This window comes from Lemur catta, chromosome 14 (genome assembly GCF_020740605.2).
Source record: "Lemur catta isolate mLemCat1 chromosome 14, mLemCat1.pri, whole genome shotgun sequence".
NCBI classification, from domain to species: domain Eukaryota; kingdom Metazoa; phylum Chordata; class Mammalia; order Primates; family Lemuridae; genus Lemur; species Lemur catta.
In genome coordinates, this window is record NC_059141.1 from 12,805,728 (window position 1) to 12,832,812 (window position 27,085).

At 38.0% G+C, this 27,085-nt stretch overlaps 1 protein-coding gene across 1 annotated transcript in view; it reads right to left on the reverse strand.

Annotated features, from left to right (window-relative positions):
* Window positions 1-20,982, reverse strand: part of ATRNL1 (attractin like 1) — a 541,384-nt gene extending 520,402 nt beyond the window's left edge. Inside the window, exon 1 of the mRNA XM_045568085.1 lies at window positions 20,684-20,982. Within this exon, the coding sequence (XP_045424041.1) occupies window positions 20,684-20,982 (299 nt within the window). The remainder of the gene's footprint in view (window positions 1-20,683) is intronic.
* Window positions 20,983-27,085: the final 6,103 nt, after the last annotated feature.

A 27,085-nucleotide genomic window follows, 5' to 3' on the forward strand; every position in this document is an offset into this window, starting at 1 on the left:
AAATAATATTCCATGCAAATGGAAACCAAAAGAAATCTGGGGTACCCATTCTCATATCAGATCACACAGACTTCAAATTAGCAAAACACAACTTAAAAAGCTAAAGATTTTAAAATCTTAAAAGCATCTTATAAGTAACACAATGACAAAATCTACCAAGCCAAGATCCAGAAATTGCAAATTCTTTAAGAGGAGCAAGGTATGCAGAACTGCTTTTGCCCTGGAGAGATTTGCCTATTTAAAGGAGATTTCAAAAAGGCTGAGAGTGCAATTCAGCAACCTCAAGGAAGGACAGGGTCAAAAGTTGGAGGCAATGGCCCTCAAAATGTAGGGGCTCAATTAAACAACACAGCACTTTGACTTGAGACACAATGCTTGCCATTAGGGTAAGGATGTACCAGAAGTAAACCAGCTCTTACCTAGACTGTAGCCTAGCTATGAGTCATCTGGGCAGCAAAAAACTCTGTAAGACTTAAAATTGGCTTATGGTGATGCTAGAACTGCTAGTATGCCAAGTTTCCAAACAAAAGATATATGATATTCTCTAAAGAAAGTTAATGTTATCATAAGGCCTCAAATTATTTCTATCTATAATTTTTAAATAAAATGTCTAGCATAATCAAAGATAAATAGGCATACGAAAATACAGCAAAATAAAAAGCAACAACAGGAACAGACTCAAAGATATTCCAATTATTGATATTATCAGATGCACACAATAAAAGGCATACGATTACTAAGTTCAAGAAGACAAAAGACAAGATTTATGGCAGTTAAATGAAAACTATAAAAAGTAACTGCAAATTTGAAAAAAAAAAAATGGAAAATCTAGTACTGAAAACTACCATAATCAAAAGTAAGAATTCAATGAAAAAGTTTAACAACACATTAAATACATATGAAAAAAAGGATGAGTGATCAAGTAGATAGGTCTGTAGAAAATATCCATACTAATAGCAGAATGACTGAGGAATCAACCCTTTGTGTTTGGGTCAGGTCACTCCACTGGGTAAAACTCTAGCTAGCTGAGATTCTAGCTGAGGGCAGGGGAAAATATGGGTAGTAGAACAACAAAACCACAGATGTCAGTTATGGTCTTGTAACCAATTATAGAAATAAGGATCACAATAGCTTTGCATAGTTTCAATATTCTTGTTTTATATATAGATAGATAGATAGATAGATAGATAGTCTCTTTCACATTTTTATTTTATAAAATAAAACAAGTTGCTAGAAGTGAACTTTATGACTTAGTCTTTAGATAACTAAATATTCAATGTGACTATGACTGAATATGAAGAGTAATTAACATTGCCAATGATAAATACAATGACTTTTGGGAGTGTGTTTCCTCATTTTGGGGAAAAGGTAAGAATTTCACTTGTAAGATATCTATCTTCTTAGGCAGAAATATAGCATTGTTTGGCTGTTGTTGGGGAACTCAAATATGTTTAGAAGAATGCTTATAGAAGCTGAATCATCAAAGGGTGGACTGTGCCAGTTATCCATCTATTGCCTCTCACCTCCAGATTCACCCTATTTGCCCTACTCTGTGAAAACGGATATGGGCCCTTTAAATTTGTTTTTCACTTTTTTTTTTTTTTTTTTTTGCCAGATGGCAAGATGTTAAGCTGGCATGCTTTGTCAGTTGAGTGCACTGGAGAGGCTGCAGGAAAAAAGGTTTTTGCTTCTTGGTTCCAGTGTGCTCAACAAGCTCCTGCAACTTGTGTGGCTTCTCTACCACTAGACTCCTATAGTCCATGGTGGCCAGCAGCTCTCAGCCACCAACAGCTTCCCCCAGCATTTCCCCTCAGGCAATTTTGTATCAGAGTGCCTACAATGAGACACCTCCCCATCACATCGTTCCCCAACATCCTATAAGGTGGTTTTATGGTAAATTCCAGAGAGGGCAGTTGTTGAGCAAGTTCTACTAGTGCAGTCTAAAGGCAACTTTTCTGCCATTTATTAAGCCAAAGCCATGTCCTCCTAGCAAAGTCTGGATCTCCGGCCAGGAGGAGGAGGCAGCTCTTATTTAGGTGCTCTGTTTCAGCCTTAAGTGTGCTAGTCGCTGCTCATTATATCTACTATTTCTGTGTTCTTCAGAGTTCTCTTTATTTCTTACTAGCCAATCTCTCACTGCTCCAGTCCCTGTTATAGTTAATACTTCGTTATGTTAAACTTTTCATGTTAAAATTACAATTCTCTTTCCTGATTGAAGACCAATACACTAATAATAAGGATATGCAAAATAAAATCAAAGTAATAAACCACTTTGCACACAACAGAATGACTAAAATTAAAAATATCAATATTACCAAATATTGGCAAGGATATAGAGAAAAAGAATTCTCATAGGAATAAATCAGTACAACTATTATACTTTAGAAAATAATTTGGCATTATCTTACATAGTTGAAAATAAATATATCTAATTTTTTTTAAGAGACTGTTTCTCATTATGTTGCCCAGCTAGAGTGCAGTAGCTATTCCCAATGTGATCACAGATCACTGCAATCCTGGAACTCCTGGCCTTAAGGGATCCGCTTGCCTCAGCCTCCCAAGTATCTGGGACTATAGGCACTATAGACAAGAGCCACTGCATCAGCGAAAAACAGACATAGCCTACTTGTAGTAGAGGAGGGTATCGGTGCTATACCCATATCCTCTTAGACCTCCTTACCATTTCCATTACATTCCAGTCTGACTTCCTAAGGCCACACCTGTATCTTTTTTTTTTATTATTTCAGCTCATTATGGGGGTACAAAAGTTCAGGTTATATATATTGCCCATGCCCCCCAATCCCCCCGAGTCAGAGCTTCAAGCGTGTCCATTCCCTAGACAGTGCTCATCACACTCATCATGTAGGTATGCACCCATCCCCTCCCCCCTAGCCCCCCCAGTCAGAACTTCAAGCATGTCCATTCCCCAGACAGTGCGCATCACACTCATCAAGTAGGTATACACCCATCCCTTCCCCCCAATAAATACACCTGTATCTTTGTTGAAGGGTTCCCTTTTCTGACTGCTAGAACCTACTTTGTACATATGGTAGGCTGAAAAGTGCCTGTGAATCAATATCCTCCTAGGGACAGCCCTTAACCAATAAATGGTTTGGTTCAAGGAGTGTATTAATAAATACCCTCAGCTTCCTGACCTCGTTGCTGGGATAATACTGAAGTGAATTTTCCCCAGCACTTTCTGTGGGATTAAGCTCTAATCACCCACTGTGGTAGCTGACTTGATAACAGATCTACTGGCTTCCTTCTCTTCTCTATACCACTCTTCTGTCAATGTCCTTCCATCTCCCAAATATATTACATGTGCTCAATTCTTGTTTCAGGATCTGCTTCTGGGTAGTGGAAGGAAGAGTAACCAAACTTAGACAGTTAGTATTAGGAAGTAGATCTTCAGCTTGGGATTACAGGGTTGGATCATTTATAGGCCAGATGGCAAGAGGGGCCATACTGAGGGTGGTGGATGGTGTGGTAATAACCTATGGCATGCTATAGTATCACAATTACTAAGATTTTCACTTTGTAGTAAATTGAGATGGGATACCAGTGAAAGGATATGCACTCACTTTAATACGATAGGCTTATGCAATATCCCTCCTAATATTTGAGAAATATAGTAGCAAGGGTAAATATTAGGATATGGAATTACTAGTTGATTGCTCTTAAAAGCCATTGGTGTGCTGAAGGAAGAAAATTATAGACTCAATTGAGCCAATTTTAGATACAGCATGAAAGATAGAGGCTTCTCTAACATTTAAAGAGACTAATCTCCTACAGCCAGAGGGTAGGTCAAGCTGAAAAACAGGCTGAGCACCAGGATCACGAGAGGAGCAAAATAACAGAAAAGGTTTAATTCACAGCTCTGGCAAAACTCCAGTGCTAAAGATAGTGCCCCCAAAAGAAAGTGGAATCTTCATACCACAGAGGGCACCATCTGGTTAGATGTACTTCAGAACCTTAAACCCTCAGATCTTTTGGAACCCTCTGGGCCTGCAAATGTCTTTCAAAAGCTAGGGTTGACAATGAGAAAAATGAATTCCAACCCTTTTTAAATGACTACCTGGTCTTTAGCCATAGCAACAAGTAACACCAGAACTGACTTAAACCAATTTAAACAATTAGTGACAACTGGCTACAGTAATCATGCTTCCAGCCATGCAATTAGTTGCAGCCCCATGTACAGTGACCACACAAAAATATAAATTAAAAATCCCCAAATGTTTGGGAATTAAGCAACAGACTTCTAAGTTACAAAGACAATTAGGAAATAAAATATTGAATAATACTAAAACCACAACATATCAAAATTTATGAGATGAAGCTAAACCAATACTTAGAAAAATCTACAGCTCTAAATGTTAATATTAAAAAAGTAAAAATCAATTATCTAAGATACAGTTCGAAAAGCTAGAAAAGAACAGCAAATTAAACCAAAACAAAGTATGAGGAAGGAAATAATAAAGAACAGAAATATCTGAAATAGAAAACAGTAATACAATAAAGAAAGTTAATACAACCAAAAGTTGATTTTATGAAGAATCATAAAATTAATAAACCCCTAGCAAAACTGATCAAGACAAAAAGAAAAAAACATTAATTATCAAGAGGTGATATGGGCCGGGCGCAGTGGCTCATGCCTGTAATCCTAGCACTCTGGGAGGCCGAGGCAGGTGGATCGCTCGAGGTCAGGAGTTCAAGACCAGCCTGAGCAAGAGCAAGACCCCATCTCTACTAAAAATAGAAAGAAATTATCTGGCCAACTAAAATATATACAGAAAAAAAATTAGCCGGGCATGGCGGCGCATGCCCTTAGTCCCAGCTACTCGGGAGGCTGAGGCAGTAGGATAGCTTGAGCCCAGGAGTTTGAGGTTGCTGTGAGGTAGGCTGATGCCACGGTACTCACTCTAGCTAGGGCAACAAAGTGACACTCTGTCTCAAAAAAAAAAAAAAAAAAGGGGTGATGTGAAGGAAGTGTTATGCCTCCCCACATAAGCTAAACAACAGGAGTACTGAAAATTACACAGCCTGTCTATTCGTTCAACTACAGTGGCACAATAATCCAGACTTAAAAGGAAACTACTTACGACAATCCCTGAATTCCTTCCGTACCTTCATTCCTCAACCCTAGCACTAAAGATCCAACCAAGAGCCCAACCATCCCTCAACTCACTACAGACAGGTTTCCTTCTTGCCCCTTCCATTCTACTGGAAACATGGGAGGAAGCAACCAACCAAGGTAAAAGTAATGGAAAATCCCTTATCACCACCAGAAGATGAGCATAAGAGGGGAAAGCTCCTGACAATTTTATGATATAGAAAGAACAATTCTTTTGTTGTTTCCTGACCTCTTCTTAAACTCCCAGAACATTTACCTTCATGCCACTTGAGCAGAGCATTCCCATTACACACTTTGAACCTCTTCACAATCTAGAATTAATCTCTAAAATTCAAAAGTATTACACTTCAAGACCATGCTTTGACCACAAACACCAACATTTATTCATTCACTTCTTACTTCTAATACCCTTGTATACCAATTGTGTAGAGTTCTCCAGAAATCCAGTAGGATATAATTCAACTACCTATAAAAGTAAAATAGGTTTCTTACATAACTATTTCTAATGTCATTTCTACAATGTATTCTGTTTCAACTTTTTTTAAATGTTGTATCACTCCTCTTGAATTGAGAGCCACATTGACATATTAATCTAGATCAGCATTCCATAAACGACTGGCCTACTGTCTGTTTGTGTAAATGAAGTTTTATTGGAATACAGCTACACTTGTTTGTTTAAATATTATCTAAGATTGCTAACATGCTACAAGGACAAAGTTGAGTAGTAGCAATGGAGACCATCTGGCCAGCAAAGCCTAAAATATCTTCTATCTGGCCCTTTACAGAAAAAGTTTGCCAATCCCTTGTGTAGATGCCTGCCACATGCCTATATGCCTTGCCAATGTCTCATTCTAGCTGAAACTGCCCAATCCAGAGTCCTTAATTAAATAAGCATGCTGGGCTGTTTATAACAAATGGGTGCCCACTACTAAATGCAGAAAAAGGAGCACAAACATTAAACAGAAATAAAATTAAACCAACTGGATGCTGTTCTCTATCTTGGTTACAAACATAAAATTTATTTAATATGTTATAAAAATAAGAAAAATGCAACTGTTTTAATATTACAAAGTCTCTGAAACAATAAGTCCCGTTTATCACAGAGTATGAATTTAGTGCTGCCATAACCACTTTTCAAGGAATAGTCAGATCCACTCAAGGATAGTCTTTGTGCAGTGTAGCTTTTGTAAGCTGTCCTCACATGAAGTCTTATTTAAAACACATTTTCTAGTTAAAATACTATTTAACAGTTTATTAATTCCTTTTTATTTTTACTTTTATTTTTATTGATAAATAATTGTATATATTTATGGGGTAAAATGTGATGCATTGATATATGTATACATTGTGGATTGAGAAATCAGGCTAATTAACATGTCCATCAGCTCACATACTTACGATTTCTTTCTGGTGAAAATATTTAAAATCCATTCTTTTAGCAATGTATTTTATGAAATATAAACTATTATTAACAATAGTCCTCTTGCTATGCCATAGAACACCAGAACTTACTTGTCCTAACTGAAACTTTTTACTATTTGACCAAAATTTCCCCTTTCCCCATCCACTCACTCCCCTTTACTCCCAGACTCTTATAACCACAATTCTACTCTCTACTTGTATGAGTTCAGATTTTTAGATTCCACATATAAGTGACATCAGGTGACATTTGCCTTTCTATATACCTAGCTTACTTATTTCACCTAGCATAATGTCCTTTAGCTTCACCTATGTTGTCACAAATGACAGAATTTTGTTCTTTTTTAAGAATGAATACTATTCCACTGTGTATACATACCACTTTTTTTAATCCATTCATCTGTTGATGGGCATTTAGGTTGTTTCCAAATCTTGGCTGAGTAACGCCACAATGAACATAATTGTGCAGACAGCTCTTCAACACACTAATTTCAATTCCTTTGGATATATACCCAAAAGTGGGATTGCTGGATCATATGGTAATTCTATTTTTAGTTTTTTTTTTTGGAACCTCCATATTGTTTGCCAAAATGGCTGTACTAATTAACATTCCCACCAACAGTATACAAAGTTTCCCCTTTCTCCACATCCTTGCCAACACTTCTTATTGTTCATCTGTTTGATAGGAGTCATTTTAACAAGTATGAGGTAATATCTCATTATGGTTTTAATTTTCATTTCCCTGATGATTAGTGATATTGAGCATTTTTCGTATATTTTTTTGCCTTTTGTATGTTTTCTTTTGAGAAATGTCTACTCAGGTCCTTTGCTCATTTTTTAATAGGGTTATTTGTTTTCTTATTATTGAGTGGTTTGACTTCCTTATATATTTTGGGTATGAGCCCCTTAACTCATGTATGACTTACAAATACTTTCTCCTAATCTGTGAGTTGTCTCTTCACTCTGTTGTTTCCTTTGCTGTACTGAGCTCTTTAATTTGATTCAATCCCATTTGTCTATTTTTGTTTTTGGTGACTACATTTTTGAGGTTACATGCCCAGACCAACGTCATAGAGTTTTTCTCCATTTCCTTCTAGTAGTTTTACAGTTTTGCAGTTTCCTTCTAGTAGTTTTACAGTTTACTTCCACATAAGTCTTTAATCTATTTTGAGTTGATACTTGTATAAGGGGTGAGATAAGGGCTCAATTTCATTCTTCTACATGTGGATATCCAATTTTTCCAGAACCATTTATTGAAGAGATTGTCCTTTCCCCGTTGTGTGTTTTTGGCACCCTTGTCAAAAATCAATGGACTGTAGATGCATGGGTTTATTTCTGGGCACTCTATCCTATTCCATTGGTCAACATGTCTGTTTTTATGCCAGTACTATGCTGTTTTAATTATTAAGAAGGGACTTCAAAAAGTTTGTGGAAAATAGAATTAAAATATAAACATAAAAAATATATACTTTATTTCTCAACATAAGCTCTATCAAGGTCAAGACACTTTTGTAAGTCATGAAATCAGCCCTTAAGTGCATCCCTAAAAAACTGAGGATCCTGTGAATTTAACCATGTCAATGCAGTCATTTTTACGTTACTAACTGAAGAAAAATTGGCACCCTTTAAAGATTTTTTTTAAGAATAAGAAACAAAAAAGTCAGAAGGAGCCAAATCAGGACTTTTAGGTCAAAACCTAATGATTTCCCAGCAAAACTCTCCCAAAAATTGCACTTCCTTGATGAAAAGAATGAGCAAGAGCACTGTCATGGTGGAGAAGGACTCTCTGGTAAAGCTTTCCTGGGCATTTTTCTGCTGAAGTTTTGCCTGACTTTCTCAAAACACTCTCATAATAAACAGATGTTATTACTCTTCAGCCCTCCAGAAAGTGAACAAGCAAAATGTCTTGAGCATTCCTAAAAACTGTGGCAATGACCTTCACTCTTGACCAGTCTGCTTTTGCTTTGACTGGACCACTTCTACCTCTTGGGAACCATTGCTCTGATTGTGCTTTGTCTTCAGGATCATACTGGTAAAGCCATGTTTCACCTCCAGTTATAATACAAGTCTTCTAAAAAATGTTTCAGGATCTTGATCCTACTTATTTAAAATTTCCATTGAAAGCTCTGCTCTGGTCCATGGCTGACCTGAGCACAACAATTTTGGTACCCATCAAGTGGAAAGTTTGCTCAACTTTAATTTTTCAGTCAGAATTGTGTAAGTTGAACCAGCTGAGATGACTATGGTGTTGGCCATTGTTTGTGCTGGTAATCATCAATCTTCTTCAATTACAGCATGGATAAGATGAATTTTTTTCCTCATAAATTGACAGGGATGGTCTGCTGATGTGGGTCTCAATCCCTTCTTAAAACAAGTTATTCATTTGTAAACTGTTGATTACTTTGGGGCATTTTCCCATAAACTTTTCATCAATGATTTTACCATTCTTCCACCCACGCTTCACCATAAATTTGACATTTGCTCTTGCATCAATTTTAGCAGAATTCATGTTGCTCTGACAGGGGCTCTGTTCAAACTGATTTCTTATCCTTCTTAGTGCCTCAAATTAGATCCTGCTCATACATGTTATAACAAGTTAGTATGAGTTTATTTTGGTACAAAAAAATTTGAAATCCATGCAGTTTTTTCATAATACTCATTTTCTATGAACTTTTTGAAGACAAGACAGGTAGTCTGATGCCTTCAGCTTTGTTTTTTTGCTCAAGATTGCTTTGGCTATTGAGGCCGGGGTGTCTTTTGTGGTTTCAAGCAAATTTTAAAATTTTTTTCTATTTCTGTAAGAATTACACTGGGATTCTGATAGGGATTGTATTGACTCTGTAGATTACTTTGGGTAGTATGGACATTTTAGCAATATTAGTTCTTCCAGTCCATAACAGTATATCTTTCCATTTATGTGTGTCATCTTCAATTTCTTTCATCAGTGTTTTATAGTATTCAATATACAGATCTCTCACCTCCTTAAATTTACCCCTAAGTATTTTTTGAACCTATTGTAAATGGGATTGTTTTCTTAATTTCTTTTTCAGACAGTTCATTGTTAGTGTATAGAAATGCTACTGATTTTTTTTTTTTTTTTTTTGAGACAGAGTCTCACTCTTTTGCCCAGGCTACAGTGCTGTGGCATTAGCCTAGCTCACAGCAACCTCAAACTCCTGGGCTCAAGCAATCCTTCTGCCTCAGCCTCCCGAGTAGATGGGACTACAGGCATGCGCCACCATGCCCGGCTAATTTTTTTCTATATATTTTTAGTTGCCCAGCTAATTTCCTTCTATTTTTTTTAGTAGAGGCGGGGTCTTGCTCTTGCTCAGGATGGTCTCGAACTCCTGAGCTGAAACAATCCACCCGCCTCAGCCTCCCAAGTGCTACGATTACAAGCATGAGCCACCAAGCCTGGCCTGCTACCGATTTTTGTATGTTGATTTTGTAACCTGCAATTTTAGTGAATTCGTTTATCAGTTCAACAGTTTTTTTGGTGGAATTCTTAGTGTTTTCTATATGTAAGATTGTATCATCAGCTGCAGAGATAATTTTATTTCTTCCTTTCCTATTTGGATACCTTTTATTTCTCTTTCATTCTAATTGCTCTGGCTAGGAATTCCAGTACTAAGTTGAACAGAAGTGGCAAGACTGGGCATCACTGCCTTGTTCCTGATCTTAGAGAAAAAGCCTTCAACTTTTCACCAATGAATATGATGTTAGCTATGGGCTTGTTGATTCACTTTTATGCAAAAGGAATGACCTGAATAGAGCAAACTCCCACACCACTCACCTCCATGGAGAGGGACTCACCCAGACCCCTGCCAGAGCTTCCAACCATGGCCTGGGGACCAATCTACCACTCTAAACAAACATCCCCCAACACTGGCTTGGACTGTGAAAACCACAGAAGAATGGGATGATGCAGGAGAACAGCTGCATTACAGGCTTTCAGTGAATCCTCTAGGTCAATCTCCTAAGCAGGACACAGGTGCACCATCTAGGGAACTCCCCTTCTATTCACTAAGGAGGAGAATTCCCAACAGAGGAGAACAGGTGTACAGCAAACTTAATCTGTCTTGAGCTGAGAGAAGAGGTTTCAGATGAGAAGGAACCAGCAAAAAAACCCTGGCAACATGAAAAAACAAACTGTTTTAACACCCCAAAGGATCACAATAGATCTCCAGCAATGGACTCCACCTAAAGGAAATTGTTGAAATATCAGATATGGATGGCAAATAAGATGAATGGTGTTGATGAAAAAGTTGAAAGCCAACACAAAGAAACCAAAAAAATAAATCAACATACGAATGCATGAATGAAAAATATGAAAACTCACTAAAGAGAGAGACAACATAAGAAAGGGTATGACAAAGCTTAAAGAAATCAAAGAGTCATTTAGGGAATTACAAATACAGCAGAAAACTTCAACAACAGACTAGACCAAGCAGAAGAAAGAATTTCAGAGCATGAAGACAAGGCTTTCAAATTAACTCCATCAGTCAAAAATGTAGAAAAAATAATAAGGAAGAATAAACAATCACTCAGAGAAATATGTGACTACGTAAAATTAGCTAATGTAAGAATCATAGGTATCCCTAAGGAAGAAGAAAAAAAATATCAAAAAAGCATGGAAAACCCATTTGAGGGAATAATTAAGGAAAATTTCCCTAGTATCACCAGAGATTTAGATATCCATATACAAGATGGTCATTGAACACTCTGGAGGACTCATAGCAAATAGGACATCACCAAAACACATACTCATCAGTCTGGCCAAAGTCAAAATAAAGGAGAAAATCCTACAAGCTGCAAGGTCAAAGTAAAGTAACTTACAAAGGAAAACCCATCAGACTCACAGCAGACTTCTCAGCAGAGACCTTACAAGCCAGAAAGGATAGGGGTCCTATTTTTAATCTTCTTAAAAAGAATAACTACCAGTCAAGAGTTTCGTATACTGCAAAACTAAGTTTCATAAGTGAAGGAGAAATAAAGTCTTTCCCAGACAAGAAGGCACTAAGGGAATTTGTCACCACTAGACCTGCCCTACAGGAAATGCTCAAATGTGTTCTATACATAGAACAGAACAATCAATACCCACCAGTATAAAAAAAAAACCCAAAAGTTAATCTTCACAGCTCTTATAAAACAGTAGCACAAAGGGGAAAACAAAACAACAAGGTAGTATTCAACATGATGCACAGAACAGTATCTCATATATCAATACTAACATTGAATGTAAATAGCCTTAATGTTCCACTTAAAAGATACAGATTGGCTGAATGGATTTAAAAAAACACACAACTTAAGTATATGCAGTCTCCAAGAAACCTATCTAACTCACAATGACTCTGATACACTCCAGGTAAAGGGACAGAAAAAAAAATATTCTACACAAATGGAAACCAAAAGTGCAGGAGTAGTTACTCTCATATCAGATAAAATAGGCTGTAAATCAAACATAGTTAAAAAAGACAAAACTAGTCATATATAATGATAAAGAGAGCAACTGGCAGGAAAATACAACAATCCTAAATATATTAATATATGCATCTAACATAAGAGTGCCAAGATTCACAAAACAAATTCTACTAGATCTAAGCAAAGAAATAAACAACAGCATCATAACAGCCAGGGACTTCAACACTCCACTGACAGTACAAGACAGATCATAAAGGCAGAAAATCAACAAAGAAACACTGGACTTAAACAGGACTCTAGAACAAACGTAACTAATAGACATTTACAGAACTTTCTACCCCAAAACTACAGAATATAAATTCTTCCCATCAGCACATGGGACATCTTCCAAGACAGATCATATGTTAGGGCCACAAAACAAGTCTCAATAAATTCAGAAAAAATGAAATCATACCATGTGTCTTCTCAGACCACAGTGGAATAAATCTAGAAATCAATTCCAAGAGGAACTCTCAAATCTACACAAAGTCATGGAAATTAAACAACCTGTTGCTAAATGATCCTTGGGTCAATGATGAAATTAAGATGGAAATCAAAAGATATTTTGAACTGAATGACAGAGGACACAAGCTTTGAAAAATCTGTGGGATACAGAAAAGCAGCACTGAGGGTGAAGTTCATAGCCTTAAATGTTTACATCAAAAAGACAGAAAAATCACAAATTAACAACCTCATGTTGTACCTCAAGGAAGCGGAAAAAGAACAAACCAAACCCAAAGCTAGCAGAAAAAAAGAAGTAACAAAGCTCAGAATACAACTAACTGAAATGGAAACAAACAAAAAAATACAAAGTATCAATGAGACAAAAACTTAATTCTTTACAAGATAAACAAAATTTATGGACCACTACTAGATTAACCAGAAAGGGAAGAGAAATGACTCAAAAAGCTCAATCAGAAATGAAAAAAAAAAAAGACATTACAACTGATACCAGAGGAATACAAAACATCATCCGTGACTACTATGAAAACCTCTATGCACACAAACTTCAAAACCTAGAGGAAATGGATAAATTTTTGGAAACATGCAACCTCCTAAGGAAGAAACAGAAATCCTAAACAGACCAATTATGAGTAGCAAGATTAAAACAGTAATAAAAGATTTTCCAAGAAAAGCCCCAGACCAGACAGATTCACAAGTGAATTCTACCAGACCTACAAAGAACCAGCACCTATTCTATGAAAACTGTTCCATTACATCAAGAAGGGAATCCTCCCTAACTCATTCTACAAAGCCAGTATCACAGTGATACAAAAGCTAGGAAAGGATACAACAAAAAAAGAAAACACAGACCAATCTACATTATGAACTTAGATGCAAAAATCCTTAACAAAATACTGGCAAACTGAATTCAACAGCACATCAAAAAGATAATTCACCATGATCAAGTGGGTTTCATCCCAGAGATTCAAGGATGGTTCATATATGCAAATCAATAAATGTGATTCACTACATAAACAGAAGTAAAAACAAAGACCATATGATCATCTCAATAGCTGCAGAAAAAAGCATTAGATAAAATCCAGTACTTTTCATTATAAAAAACCCTCAAGAAACTAGGCCTAAAAAGAATATACCTCAAAATAATAAAATAACCACATGTGACAAACCCACAGCCAACATCATACTGAATGGGGAAAAGTTAAAAGCTTTTCTGCTAAGAATTAGAACAAGACAAGGGTGCCCCCAGTGTCACCACTTCAATTCAACATAGTACTAGAAGCCATTGCCACAGCAATCAGGCAAGAGAAAAGAAATAAAAACCATCAAAATTGGGAAAAAGGAGGTCAAACTATCCCTGTTTGCTGACAAACATTGTTAAAATGTCTGTACTGCCCAAAGTGATTTACAGATTCAACACAATTCCCATCATAATACCAATGTCATTTTTCATGAGTCTAGAAGAATTAATCCTAAACTTTGTATGGAATCAAGAGTCCAAATAGCCAAAGCAATCTTAAGCAAAAATAACAAATCTGGAGGCATCACATTACATGACTTCAAATTACACTGCAAGGCTATAGTAACCAAAACAGCACGGTACTGGTATAAAGGTAGAGGCATAAACCAATGGAACAGAGTAGAGAATCCAGAAATAAAACCATGTAGCTATGACCAACTAATTTTCAACAAAGCAGACAAAAACATACACTAGAGAAACGACAACCTATTTAATAAATGGTGCTGGGAAAACTGGATAGCCATGTGCAGAAAAATGGAACTGGATCCCTATTCTCTTGCCATACATAAAAATTAAAGATGGATTAAAGACTTAAATTTAAGACCTGAAACCATAAAAATTCTAGAAGAAAAAGTAGGAAAAACTCTTCTAGTCATTGGCCTAGGCAAGGAATTTATGACTAAGACCCCAAAGACAAATACAGCAGCAACAAAAATAAACAGATGGGATTTAATTAAATTTAAAAGTTTCTGCAGAGCAAGGGAAATAATCAACAGACTACATAGACAACCTACAGAATGGGAGAAAATATTCACTAACTATACATCTGACAAAGGATTAATATCCAGAATCTACAAAGAACTCAAACAAATCAGCAAGAAAAAAAAACATTAAAAAGTGGACAAAAGATACGAACAGAGTTTTTGTCAAAAGAATAGACAAGTAGCCAACAAACATATGAAAAAATGCTCAATACCACTAATCATCATGGAAATATAAATTAAAATGACATACCACCTTACCCCTATCATAATGGCCATTATTAAAAAGTCAAAGAACAATAGATGTTGGCATGGATGCAGTGAAAGATGAATGCTTACACACTGTTGGTGGTACTGTAAATTGGTACCTCTTCTGTGGAAAACAGTATGGAGATTCCTCAAAGAACTATTATAAAAGTAGGCCTACCATTCAACCCAGCAATCTTACTACTGGATTTCAACCCAAAGGAAAAGATGTCATTTTATTTAAAAAGACACCTGTACTTGAATGTTTATCATAGCATAATTCACAACTGCAAAGATCCATATGAATCTAAGTGCCTATCAACTGATGAATGGATAAAGAAAATGTGCTATATATAATGCCATGCAATACTACTCAGCCATAAAAAAGGAATGAAATGTCTTTTGCACCAACTTGGATGGATCTAGAGAACATTATCCTAAGTGAAGTACCTCAGCAATGGAAATACAAACATTGCATGTTCTCATTAATAAGTGGGAGCTAAATGATGGGTATACATGGTCATATAGTGGTATAAAGCAGTGGTCCCCAACCTTTTTGGCATCAGGGACCAGTTTCATGGAAGACAATTTGTCCACGGACGAGGCGTAGGGGGAATGGTTTCAGGATGATTCAAACACATTACACTTATTGTGCTTTATGTCTATTATTATTACATTGTCACTTGTCGCTCACTGATAGGGTTTTGATATGAGTCTGCAATTGATTATGGTCTCTGAGCAGTCAAATCTCTCTGCTAATGACAATCTGTATTTGCAAGCGCTCCCCAACACTAGCATCACCACCTCAGCTCCACCTCATATCATCATGCATCAGATTCACATAAGGAGTGTGCAAACTAGATTCCTCACATATGCAGTTTACAGTAGGGTTCGCACTCCTATGAGAATCTAATGACGCCGCTGATTTGACAGGAGGTGGAGCTCAGGCGGTAATGCAAGCGATTCGGAGTGGCTGTAAACACAGATGAAGCTTCGCTCACCTCCTGCTGTGTGGCCTGGTTCCTAACAGGCCACAGACTGGTACCAGTCCATGGCTCAGGGGTTGGGGATCACAGGGGTACAGGACATTGGAACTAAGAAAGGGGGAAGATGGGGAGGGAGGTGAGGGATAAAAACTTACCTATTGGGTACAATGTACACTACGCTAGTGACAGCCACACTAAAAGCCATTCAGCATTATACAATTCATTCTTGTAACAAAAACAATTGTCCTCCCCTTATATTTTCAAATAAAATTTTTTTTTAATTTTTAAAAATCAAGAAAAGACAAAGATTAAACATACCAAGTATTGGTGAAGATTAACTACAACATTCATTCACTGCTGGTGGGAACATAAATGATCAACTACTTTGGAAAACAATTTGTCAGTTTCTTAAAAAGTTAAACATAATCTACCATACATCCAGCCATTCCACTCTGAGGTATTCCCAAAAGAAATTAAAGCATATGTCCAAAGACTTCTACATGAAAGTTCATAGCAGCTTTATAAGGAATAGCCAAAAACTGGAAACAATCTAAATGCCCATCAGCCAGTGAAAAGATAAATAATTGTTGTGTATCCATACACTGTAATACTATTCAGCAATAAACTACTGATATACCATTGATGAATCTCAAAACAAATAGGCTATGTGAAAAAAAGCCAGACAAAAAGGTGTGTGTGTGTATGATTCCATTTACATAAAATTCTAGAAAATACTAACAAATCTATAGTGAGAGAAAGCAGATCAGTAGTTGCCCTAGGACAGACAGAGGTAACAGGAAAGAGAAGGAGGAATTTCAAAGGGACACATGGAAACTTTTGAGTGTGATGGATATTTTTATGATTTTGATTGTGATGATAGTTTCAGAGGTAAATACATACGACAAAACTTATCAAATTATACATTTTAGATAAATTGTATGTTTTACATTATACGATTTATTTTATGTTCATTATTCCTCAATAAAGCTTTTAAAACTAATGTAAAGAAAAAATATTACATCGAATTATTAAATACTTCACTTTGAAAGTACTAAGAAGGAAAAATAGTGCCATTAAGAGTAGTATATAATAAGGGGTAACTTAGTCTGAGGAGTCAGAAAAGCCTCCTTTAGAAAACAGTATTAAGTTAAGATTAGAAGGATAATCAGTAATTATCCAAGCACAGACCAGACAGGAAAGAGTTCAGAGAAGTAACAGTGTATGCAAAATGCACTGAGGCCAAAAAGAATGTGACACTTTCAAGGAACTTTAAAAGACCAGTCAGCACAGAGGAGAGGAGGGGTGAGTCTAATGTGCCAAGGGAGCCAAATCTCACAGACATGAGTTCTAGAAAACCACAAGTAACTTACTTTATCAAATTAGGATCTTAGAAACACTCAATTTATTTTAAATTCCTATTGTGTGATTATATATTTTAAAAATGTAAGGAAAAATCCATTGATATAAATTATCCATTATAATCTTACTTTGAAACGAAGACTTGGGGCCTGGGAACATTCAATTTAATTTCATAGTTACTGATAGTTTCCCTACAATTAATAAAAAGAATTCCAAATATATTTGTCTTTATACATGCATTTTTTTTAATAGTAGCTTAGGGAAAATGTTTAAACATTTAATCCTGCCCCTTTTTGTTTATAACAACCTAATTCCTAACATATCTTCATTTTGCTGCCACTAGAAATAGAATACTTCCATTATAAATGTGTGAAATTCAGTGTCCAAGTTTGACTAACCTAAGAAGTTAAAAAAAATTATCTATATACATTAAATAAGATTTAATAGATGACTTTAGGAAAACATTCAATAAATACGTTTACAATAATAAATTTATATCTACAAATAATTCACGATATAGTGATATATTTTCCAATCTCAAAGCATTGATTTAGGTTATTTTGTTTACCTAAGAAAAATTAGAAGTCATAGGTTCCAAAGCCACATTAGCAAGAAAATGTCTAAGTTTGAACACAAAATATAAATTTATATAAATACAAATCTCAGCTACTCTATAAAAATAATTCTAAAGAACTAGTTTCTCAAAGAGAATGTCATTCATGCAAAAAAATTTTAATGATGTTTTCTAGCCTAACACTACACTAAGCTACTCAAATACAATTTGAATTAGAGTCTACTATGCCCTTGATTATTATATCTCAAACATATTTTCTTATTCTCATTCCTAAGTCCTTTAGTCTAGCTTTAGCTGAAAATCATTGTTCCTTTTGTTTTACCTGTATGAGGAATGGCTTGTAATTCTGAGTGTTTTATTCTTTTCAAATGGAAACAGAAGACTGGAATCAATGCTAAGAGAATTGAAGTACCACTTTTGATACTGTATTTGCTTCTGCATTTCTTCCCCCCAACCATCAATCTTCCACCCTAAAGAGGCATTTGAAGAATAAGTTTATTCCCTAGTAAAACCCCTATAATAGAAAAAAAGCTAAGTTACCATGGAACCAACCAATTACTTTTGACAACTGCTTACCAAGATTGATCAATCATTTTTGATGTCTGTTTGTAAGGTTGCTATCCTCCAGTTTAGTAAAAGACTTTCAAGATAATTAGTGAAGTGAGAATTTCTAGTTAAAGTCTTTCCCACTGTGTTATTACTTCAAATGCCAGCTAGAACAAGCTACTATCTTCAAATAAACCTTTCATAGCTTAGCATGTACTTTACAAAGAATTCTTTTCTTCTAAATATGATTCTTCTCTTTAACATTAAATACCAACATTTTCTTTATCCCTAAGAGTACATAATAAAACACAGATAGTTGTACCATTTATATTTACTCTAATTAGTAGCTTGTATTCCACAGAGAAATGCAAAAGCATTTACCAAGAGAGTACAATGAATCATGGAAAATAACAGCTTCCAAGGAAATTATGAATATTCAATGATTAATGCCGGATGTATTGTTATTTAACTATACATTAAATATCTATTCTTCTTTTACTCACTAATGTATTTTGTTTATGAACACCATCTCTCAATGTTACTTAATCTAGTTTTAACTTGATCTGTGATCTTTCTTACTAAGTGGGACAACATCTGCTAGTGAGGTCACAGGCTGATCCAGCTGATTAACAAGTTCCACTACTTTAAAATGTAAATTTTCAGGACTGCAGCAATTTTTGTCATTTTTAGACAAATGGAGCAAATCTACCTACACACAGGCCAATATCCCTAAATTACATACAAATCAAGCAATCTCCCTATGTAAAAAAAAAAAAAGGCTTTTTTCACTGTTAGCTGCCAGTTTATATGTTCAAAAATTCTCCTGCTAGGTAAAGAGACTGGTTGCTATTGTCACAGCAAAAGTCTAAGAACACATGAGTAAAAGAGGCTGAAAACAAGCACAATTCAGTAAGATCTCTTTCCTCTTCTTAAACACTTTTTAAACTTTTAATTAACACCTCTCCCAAATTAAAAAAATATGTATTTAGAGAACTACGGTACTATGCTTACTTATGAAAATATTAACCCTACAAATATTTCAACCTATTATCACAAAAAAATTTCATAAAATTTCACTTCGAGATTTCACTTTCAAAAACCAGCAACAAATTAATTTAAATAGTACAATCTACCTAAAATTTTTAAGTGCCATTTTAAAAAAATACATTTTTATATTGAGTTTTAAGGGGCATTGTTTTAAATCAGTTCATAGTAAAAGTAAAAACAAAAAAAAAAGGAAAATATGCTGTGTTTAAAACTCCAGGAAATTGTCCTAGAATACATAAATAAGGTGAACCATATTCTTACCTTTGCCTTTAGAGCACAACAGACATTTCACCTAGATTTTGCTATTATCCTGACAATAAATATTAGTAATGTACAATGTGTATTTTCAGAGCCACAAACCATCCAGCAAACTTCACAGTAGTCTCTAGAAGACTAAGAAGCTTTCTTAATGATTGTTATCTGCAAGTTATCAGAAGGCTACCCTAATAGCTTTAACTAACTTATTTGTTTACTTCCCCTACACCCACCCATTTCTCTTTATATCAGGCAGGAATGTAATAAACATCAACCAACAGGGGGAAAGTATCTCTACCTTAGTAAAGCAAACTCCTTAAGCGCCCTGAGCTTCAGAAAAGCCAAAGTGGTGTTCCCACATAATAGCTGATAGTGAATTAACCAGCTAGAAAAACCCATTATCTCCACCACATAAAAACGTTCCGGTATTTCATCCTTTTGTCTAACCTAAAGTCACCTTTGTATTTCTCAATCCAAAACTGTCTAGCAAAATAAACACAGCACATTCGCTAAAAGTACACATTCCGGAGTAAAGCTGGCTAATTTGGAACCACAACTTGGCCCTTTCTAACGTGTGATGTTAGGCAAGTTACTTAAAGGCATTGTCTCGATTTCTCTCCGTAAATCCATTTCTAGTAACTCACAGAGTTGTGAGGAACAAATGAGATAATCGACATAAGGCGCTTAGAACAGTGTTTGGCACATAGCGAGCCCATCATAAACTCTTCTTATGACCACTATGATGATTACTAAATAAACTAAAATGTTAGCAGGGGTCACCTCTACAGAGAAGAGTAGGATGGGGGAAGACAGAGGTACCGGTAGACCATAACTTCGAACCTTTACCCTTCTGTATTTGAATTTTTCACAATGCGCATGTGTTTCGTGAGTTTCTTGCATAATTTCTGATTTAAAAATATTGTCCTAACAAAATGGTGTTTGTAATCGTAACTGATAATGAAAATGTTCGTGCTCAGCAGGGGATCAGAAGTCGCTGCGGACTCCAGGAACGCTCAGGAAAGGCTTCGCTCCACGTCGGTCAATGCTGCGAGCGGGCCCTGGTGTCCCCGGGACGCCCGGGGCTGGAGGGGCGCAGAGCGGGCCCCGCTCCCGGCCAGGGGATCCGAGGCCGCAGCGGGGGAGGCCTCGACGGGAGCGGGGCAGGGCTGAGGTTCGGGGTCCGGAGAAGGCACTTACTTGAACCTGCCCTGGCAGTGCTGGCACTGGTCCCCCACCCAGCCCGGGTCGCAGAGGCAGGTGGAGTTGACACAGCGGCCCGAGAAGCAGGAGCCCGTCCTCTCGCACGGCTTGGACTGGGACACCTGCGCGTAGAGCGCCAGGTAGAGGAAGCCATAGCACAGCAGCCAGCTGTTCCCGTCCAGCAGCCAGGAGGAGGCGCCCCCGCCGCCGCCGCCGCCGCCCGCCGGCCGAGCCCTCCACAGCCCGCGGGCCGCCGGCTGCGGGGGACCGGTGCGGGCCCGGCCCCCCGGCTCCATCTTCCCCAGCGCCCCTGCCTGGCGGGGCTGCGCTCGCAGGCGCAGACAGGGATGCTCCTGAGAGGAATTCTGGCCGGAGAAAACCTCGCCGCCGCCGCCGCTTCTCCTCCTCCTCACCGGCGCCTGTCCCAGTCCCGCTCCGCGGTCAGGAGGGACAGAGACCAACCACTGTCGCCTCCGCTCGGCTGCCTCCAGTCGCACTCCGGCATCGCCGCCCAGTCTCCTGCCCTTGTCCTTAGCGGGCCGACCCCACAGCCGCAGCACCCGGGCCGGGCCAGCGGCAAGGAGCAGGCGGCGCAGGCTGCGCCCGGCTCTCGTGAAGGGACCTGACCGGGAGGAGGACGGGCCCCCGCGCGCGGCCCCGCCTCGCCCGCGGCCCGCGCCAACTGCCTCGGCTCCGAGAGCCGCGCGCCCGGGAGGGCGGGGGCCGAGCGGGAGCCCCGAGGTGGGCGCGCCCAACGCGGAAGGGGGGCGACGGGGAGACGGCGGTCAGCCCTGCCGCGCCCGCCAGGCGGCCGGCCGCCCGCCGTCAGCCTTCCGCTCTGCTCAGCCCTTAGCCAGCTGCGGGGGCCGCGGCCGCAGCGCGCGGCGCGTGGGGCCGCCCCCGACCCTCGCGCGTGCCCACGCTCCCCCCCACAGGCCCGGCGCCGTGGTTTCGCCCCGCCCCTGACAGGGACCGGGGACTCCCCCCGCGCGAGCCCACCCCGCCCGGCCCGCGCGCTGAGGGGAGACTGGCCCCCCAGGTGTGGCCCGCGTGCCCGCTGTGCCCTTCCCTCCGCGTGCCGGGGGACCCGGCCCCACCCGCGCCACGCGCCGCCGGAGCGCCACAAACGAAAGAGCGCCACGGGCTTCGCAGCTTCAGCAGAAAAGAAGCCCTTCCCGTCCGCGGTCTACAGCTGCAAAAGTGCAGCGCTTTTTCCCCAGCGCTTCCCCCTCCCTCAGCCCCATCTTTCCCCCTATTTCTTCTTTTTCTTCTAAAAGAAACTCCAGCAACACACAAAGGGCTGAGCATGTGCAGCAGGCAAAAGTCTTAAAGGCACCGCAGTCTGACCACGTTGTGGGGTCTGCAAGGACTGGGAGGGAGGGGCGGGGATTAGGGACTGCGAAAGTCGCGAAGCGGTTTCCGCGGAGGGACCTCCAAGGGGGAGCCATTTCTTCCTCGGAAATAATGACTCCCCGCCCCCAACAAAGAACTGCGAGGATCGAGGATCGGAGCCCCGAGCGCGCCACCCCTTCCAGACGCTGCCTCGGAACCCCACGTATCTCCTTTTCGGCTTGTCAGTGTTTCCTCCTCCATCTGGGACAGTATTCTGCCTTGCAAAATATTGCAACATCGGGGCTTTTTTCAGAAAAACAGAAATGATGGCCAGAAAAGAGCCGTTTTCCTTCCTCAGCGGCAATCTTTCTTCCTTTAGATGACTTTCCAAGATTTGATGGCATACGCTGAAATTTTTGCTTTGTACTTTTGTGCCTTCTCTAAACAGCCTTTTTATTTGAACCCCTGAGAAAGGAAGCCAAACACAAATTGCAGCCATGTATCCTCGAGTTACAGCAATGTTGCTGGAACCCCACCAAAGAGCAGGCAGTAAGAAAAAGAATTTGAAATCTACCGAAGGCATTTCTGACAGGAAAAAAAAAAAAAGTTTTAGTTGTAACCACATAGTCATAATATTATTGTTAACCTTCAACTCATGTTTATTTTGCGTCATTTCTTTTAATCTCTATTATCCCCACTTCGTAGATGAAATCCTCCATTAACCCCATTCTGCAGATGAGGAGAGAGTGACTCAGAAAGATTGAAATAATTGGTCAATGGCAGGGTAGGAGTAAGTAATGAAAGAGCTTTAAACACAAGTCTTCTGAGTTCTGTGCTTTTTCCACTATTTATTTACCAGGCTGCTTCTGTTAGCAGATGCTTTGTTCTTCTTTTGGTGACTAAAATAAAAATAAGAGTTGGCTTGGTTTACAAATACCTCAGCAGTGACTTCAGGAGGAAAACAAAGGTCCAGAAAGAGGTGGCTCCTTTGCAAGTAAAAAAGAAAATGATGATTCTCACTGGTATAACAAAAAAATCGTAATTTCTACTGAGTATCAGTAGCAGCAATGTCATCATCAAACCTAAAATTAAGATGGCCCCTTTTTCTTTCACAGCTTTTCCACATCGGGATGCCCATTAGAGACTTCTTGAGATGGAGGTAGAAGCAGAGGAGAACATTCTGCAAAAACCAGTTAAAAGGAGGATGTTGTTCTAGATCACACCTTTTAATTTCCATGACTATGAAAGCCAGAAGAACTCTTTCTAGTGTCAGCCACACATGAACAATCTCTGCTGCTTTTCGTTTCTTCTTCTGCCAGCCAAAGTTTAAAGTCAGCCACATCTTTCTCACATCTAATGTAGAGTCGCTTTCAGACATGTGGAAAGTGGCCAAGCTCTTAAAACCCTCAGTGAGTGTGAAGGTAATTCAAAGGGTGCACTGGAGTTCTTTTAACAAGAGAGAGAGAGATCACAGCTCAGCCACATACTGACTGAAGCCTATATTTAAGCAAAGGGTTTGCCCATTAAAAATACATATCTTTTTATTGAGTAGCCGCTATAATCAGCTTAATACTTCCCGTTACACTGAAGAACATGTGGCCCCACAGGCCTCCTCTCAACATTGCCTTTAGATCAAGCTGAATATATTTAATTTGTATAAAATTATTCTCATAAGAACTTCACAGAATTTCCACTTACCCTATATTTCTCTTTCAAACTCTTTTAGTAAACACTTACTAACTGTTATGAAATTAACCAAGAGAAAACAAAGATGAATAAAGCATGATTTCTAACAGTAGATAAGCTTATCTTCTATCAGGCTCACTAGACTGTGAGATCTTTGTGCAGTTGAGTGTCATATATTTTACAAATGTATACACAGAAAACTTAAATGATTTCAAATTGTCACATAAAAAGTCAGTGGCAAAGCTTGCCTAGAATCTTGAGTTATGTTTCAGTATCTTCTATAATCAAGAAATTTTAAAGCCTCCAATATGAAGTTTTCTTTTTTTCCTAAAGAAGTAGAGTCAGCATTCTAGGAGTGCTATTCGACACTGAAATAATTCATAGCATTGGTAATAGCAGTCATAAATCTCGCAGAAAGGTGAGAATTTACTCCAAAGAGGTAATGGGGGAAAAGTCAGTAGGATGAAACTGTTATGAATTATCTATTAAAATTTCTCCAAAAGGAAAGATATGTATATTTGTTTTCTTTAGCCTTACATCAGGACCTGTAGATATTTTGAGGAATGTGTCTCATTTTCTGTTCACACCACTTAACAATAGTATCATAATATGATGGGCAAAAAGCTAAGACTTCACATCACTGAATTGTTTGAAGGAAATTCCAATAATTTTTTTAAAAGAACAAGAGAAACAATAGATCCAATATCTTTTAATTGCTACTCAAAAAGTAAAAGATGCTATTTGGACTAATGAACTGAGAGCAGACCCTTCTCAGTTGCTTAATTCAAGAATGTTCTCTATTGTGGCTATTGTTCACCCTTTGGCTCCTATGAGGCTTCCGAAAGCAGCCAAGATAGTGAGTGCTGAAGATAGCCTGGCATCAAGAGCTAGCAGTGCATTCATTCAAACGGACCCATAGTGCACTTGGGACAGCATTTATAAGACACTGAAAGAACATTAATGGTCTATAAGGTTAGACAGTAAAGAAAAAAACATCAAGTTTAGATACTCATTAAAAAATTACTAATGATATTAAAAATGCTCATATGGCTATGATCTGAAAACCACCCTTACCCACAACCAAAATCTAACAATCTGCTTTCTCTTGGATTCATTCTTTTCTTCCATCAGTTTCCCTTGCTGTTTCACTTGCAAACACATACACTCTGATTCTTGTGCCAATTTTTCTACATAACACACTTAAAACATATTGTTATAAGTAAATCCAAGGAAATAAATCCAAAGATTATAAATTCACTATGCTGGGCTAATATATTTTTTTAAAACTGGGAAATAAAATGAGCATCCTTAAACTTTTCATCCTAAATAGTCAGACTTATTTCCCAAAAAAGTTGATTGCCAATAGTCAATTACAGAAATTTGTCTTTTGTGAAATTTAATTCCATAAAAATATGGGCTAGGACTTTCTGTTAAACAGAGTGGATTAAGTATGTGTATTTATGTCTGCTCCCTTCACAAACTCTACCAACATGACGGGAGATTTTTTTAAAATATTTTTTAAAGGTATAAACTCACAATGACAAAGAAAAGAAGAAAAGAACCAACTTGTAGATGAGAGGTGACAATGCATTTGGAAGGAGAAAAGAGAATGGAGAAGTGATAACTAAGACATACACACCTGGGAGAAATGAGTAACCTGTTTGTGCTGAGGAGCTCAGGAAAGCCTCAGGACTCAGAAGTAAGAGTTACCATGGAAAGCAGAAGTGGAGCCTGAAAAAAAGGGGAGTGGTTAAGGACAGAATAAAGACCCAGAGTCCCCTTTCTCAACCCAAAAGGCTGACGACTACTCCAAACTTGGACAGGAGGTTTAACAACTTGGGAAATTGAATCAGAAGCTCCAGACTTGGGGCATCAGGCATAATAGAAGGAGGGAGTGAAGTACACAGCTGAAAATGGAGAGATTAAATGAAAATCTACATATTGAATAGTAAAATTACCCCATCCTCTTTTCCCATCCATTCCCAGAACACCTATAACCAACTGAATAACACTCAGGTGGAAAACTGAAGGATACTTATGGGCAGAAGTTGATCAGTTCCAAGACAAAAGATGCCATCATTTGAAATTACCCAACCAGAAGCCAAGCCAGCCTCCATAGTGAAGCCTGATTGTCAGTAAGCCTTATCTGATCTTTTTTTTTTCATGATTTCCCCTCAAATAAGGCCAGTAAAGTTCCAGTAGACAAAAAAGATAGAAACCAAAACAGAGAAAAGGAAATTAAATGAAACAAAGTCAAGCACTAAAAGTTGGAAAAATAAAGTCTAGGAAATCTCCTAGAAATTAGAATGAAAAGGTAAAGAAAGTTCTTCTTTATCATGGAGGGAAAAAGTAAGAAAATTAGAGGATTCATTAATGATTATGCATAATAGATACTACTATTTTAAATTAAGCATTTATCATATGAGTACAGCTATTAATATGATAGTGCATTAATGCACAACATATATAGGACAAAATTTGTTTGTATCAGTTCATCAAAGTATTAACATAAAGAAATTTCCTAGAACTAAACTGAGCCTTTAGGTGAAAGACCAATCATAGCCTAAAACACTGAGTAAAAAGACTCACAAATGGAGGTGGAGAAAGGCAAATGCAATGGATTGGAAGTAAGAATAGTATTAAAATTCTTAACAGTAACCTGACTGCTAGAAGCAACTAGAGATATAAGGGAAAATTATTTTCAACCTAGAATTCTATATCCAGCCAAGGTATCAATCAAGTATGAGAATAAAAACATTTTCAGACATAAAATTTATCTCTCAGTGTACCTTTTTTAGAAAACTACTGGAAAATGTAATAAAGGAAAAAGAGACTAAACATAAGAGAATTGTGAAGGGATGTTCCAGGATGACAGACACGTTGTGCTCCAGGCCGACAGAACAACCAGTCCAACCTGGCATTAGAGAGCTAGGGAGGGAAGTATTCAGGAAGATCATGGATAAGAGTGTTCAGGACTATTTGAGCTTTTGTAAAATAATATTAACAATATGTGGCATGTCTTGGAGTATTTGGGGAGAAATGGAATAAACACATAGAAACCTAAGCAAATGAACAAAATGATGCAATTGTTGACTAGAAGAAAAAATAAAAACCTGTACAAGATGACTTAGCAATAACCAATAATTACTTACATAGTCATAATAAGATAAACACTGACCATTGATTTAACCAAAAATTATAACGTATCTATTTTTAAAAGATGGAAGCAGGGAAACTGTAATGCTAAGTGATATGCTAAAAGCCTAGACTTCTCCACTATGTAATTCATCCATGTAATAAAAAAAACCATCTGTAACCCCTAAATCTATTAAAATAAAATTTTTTAAAAAGAGGGAAAATATGGAAAAAAAAGAAGTGATT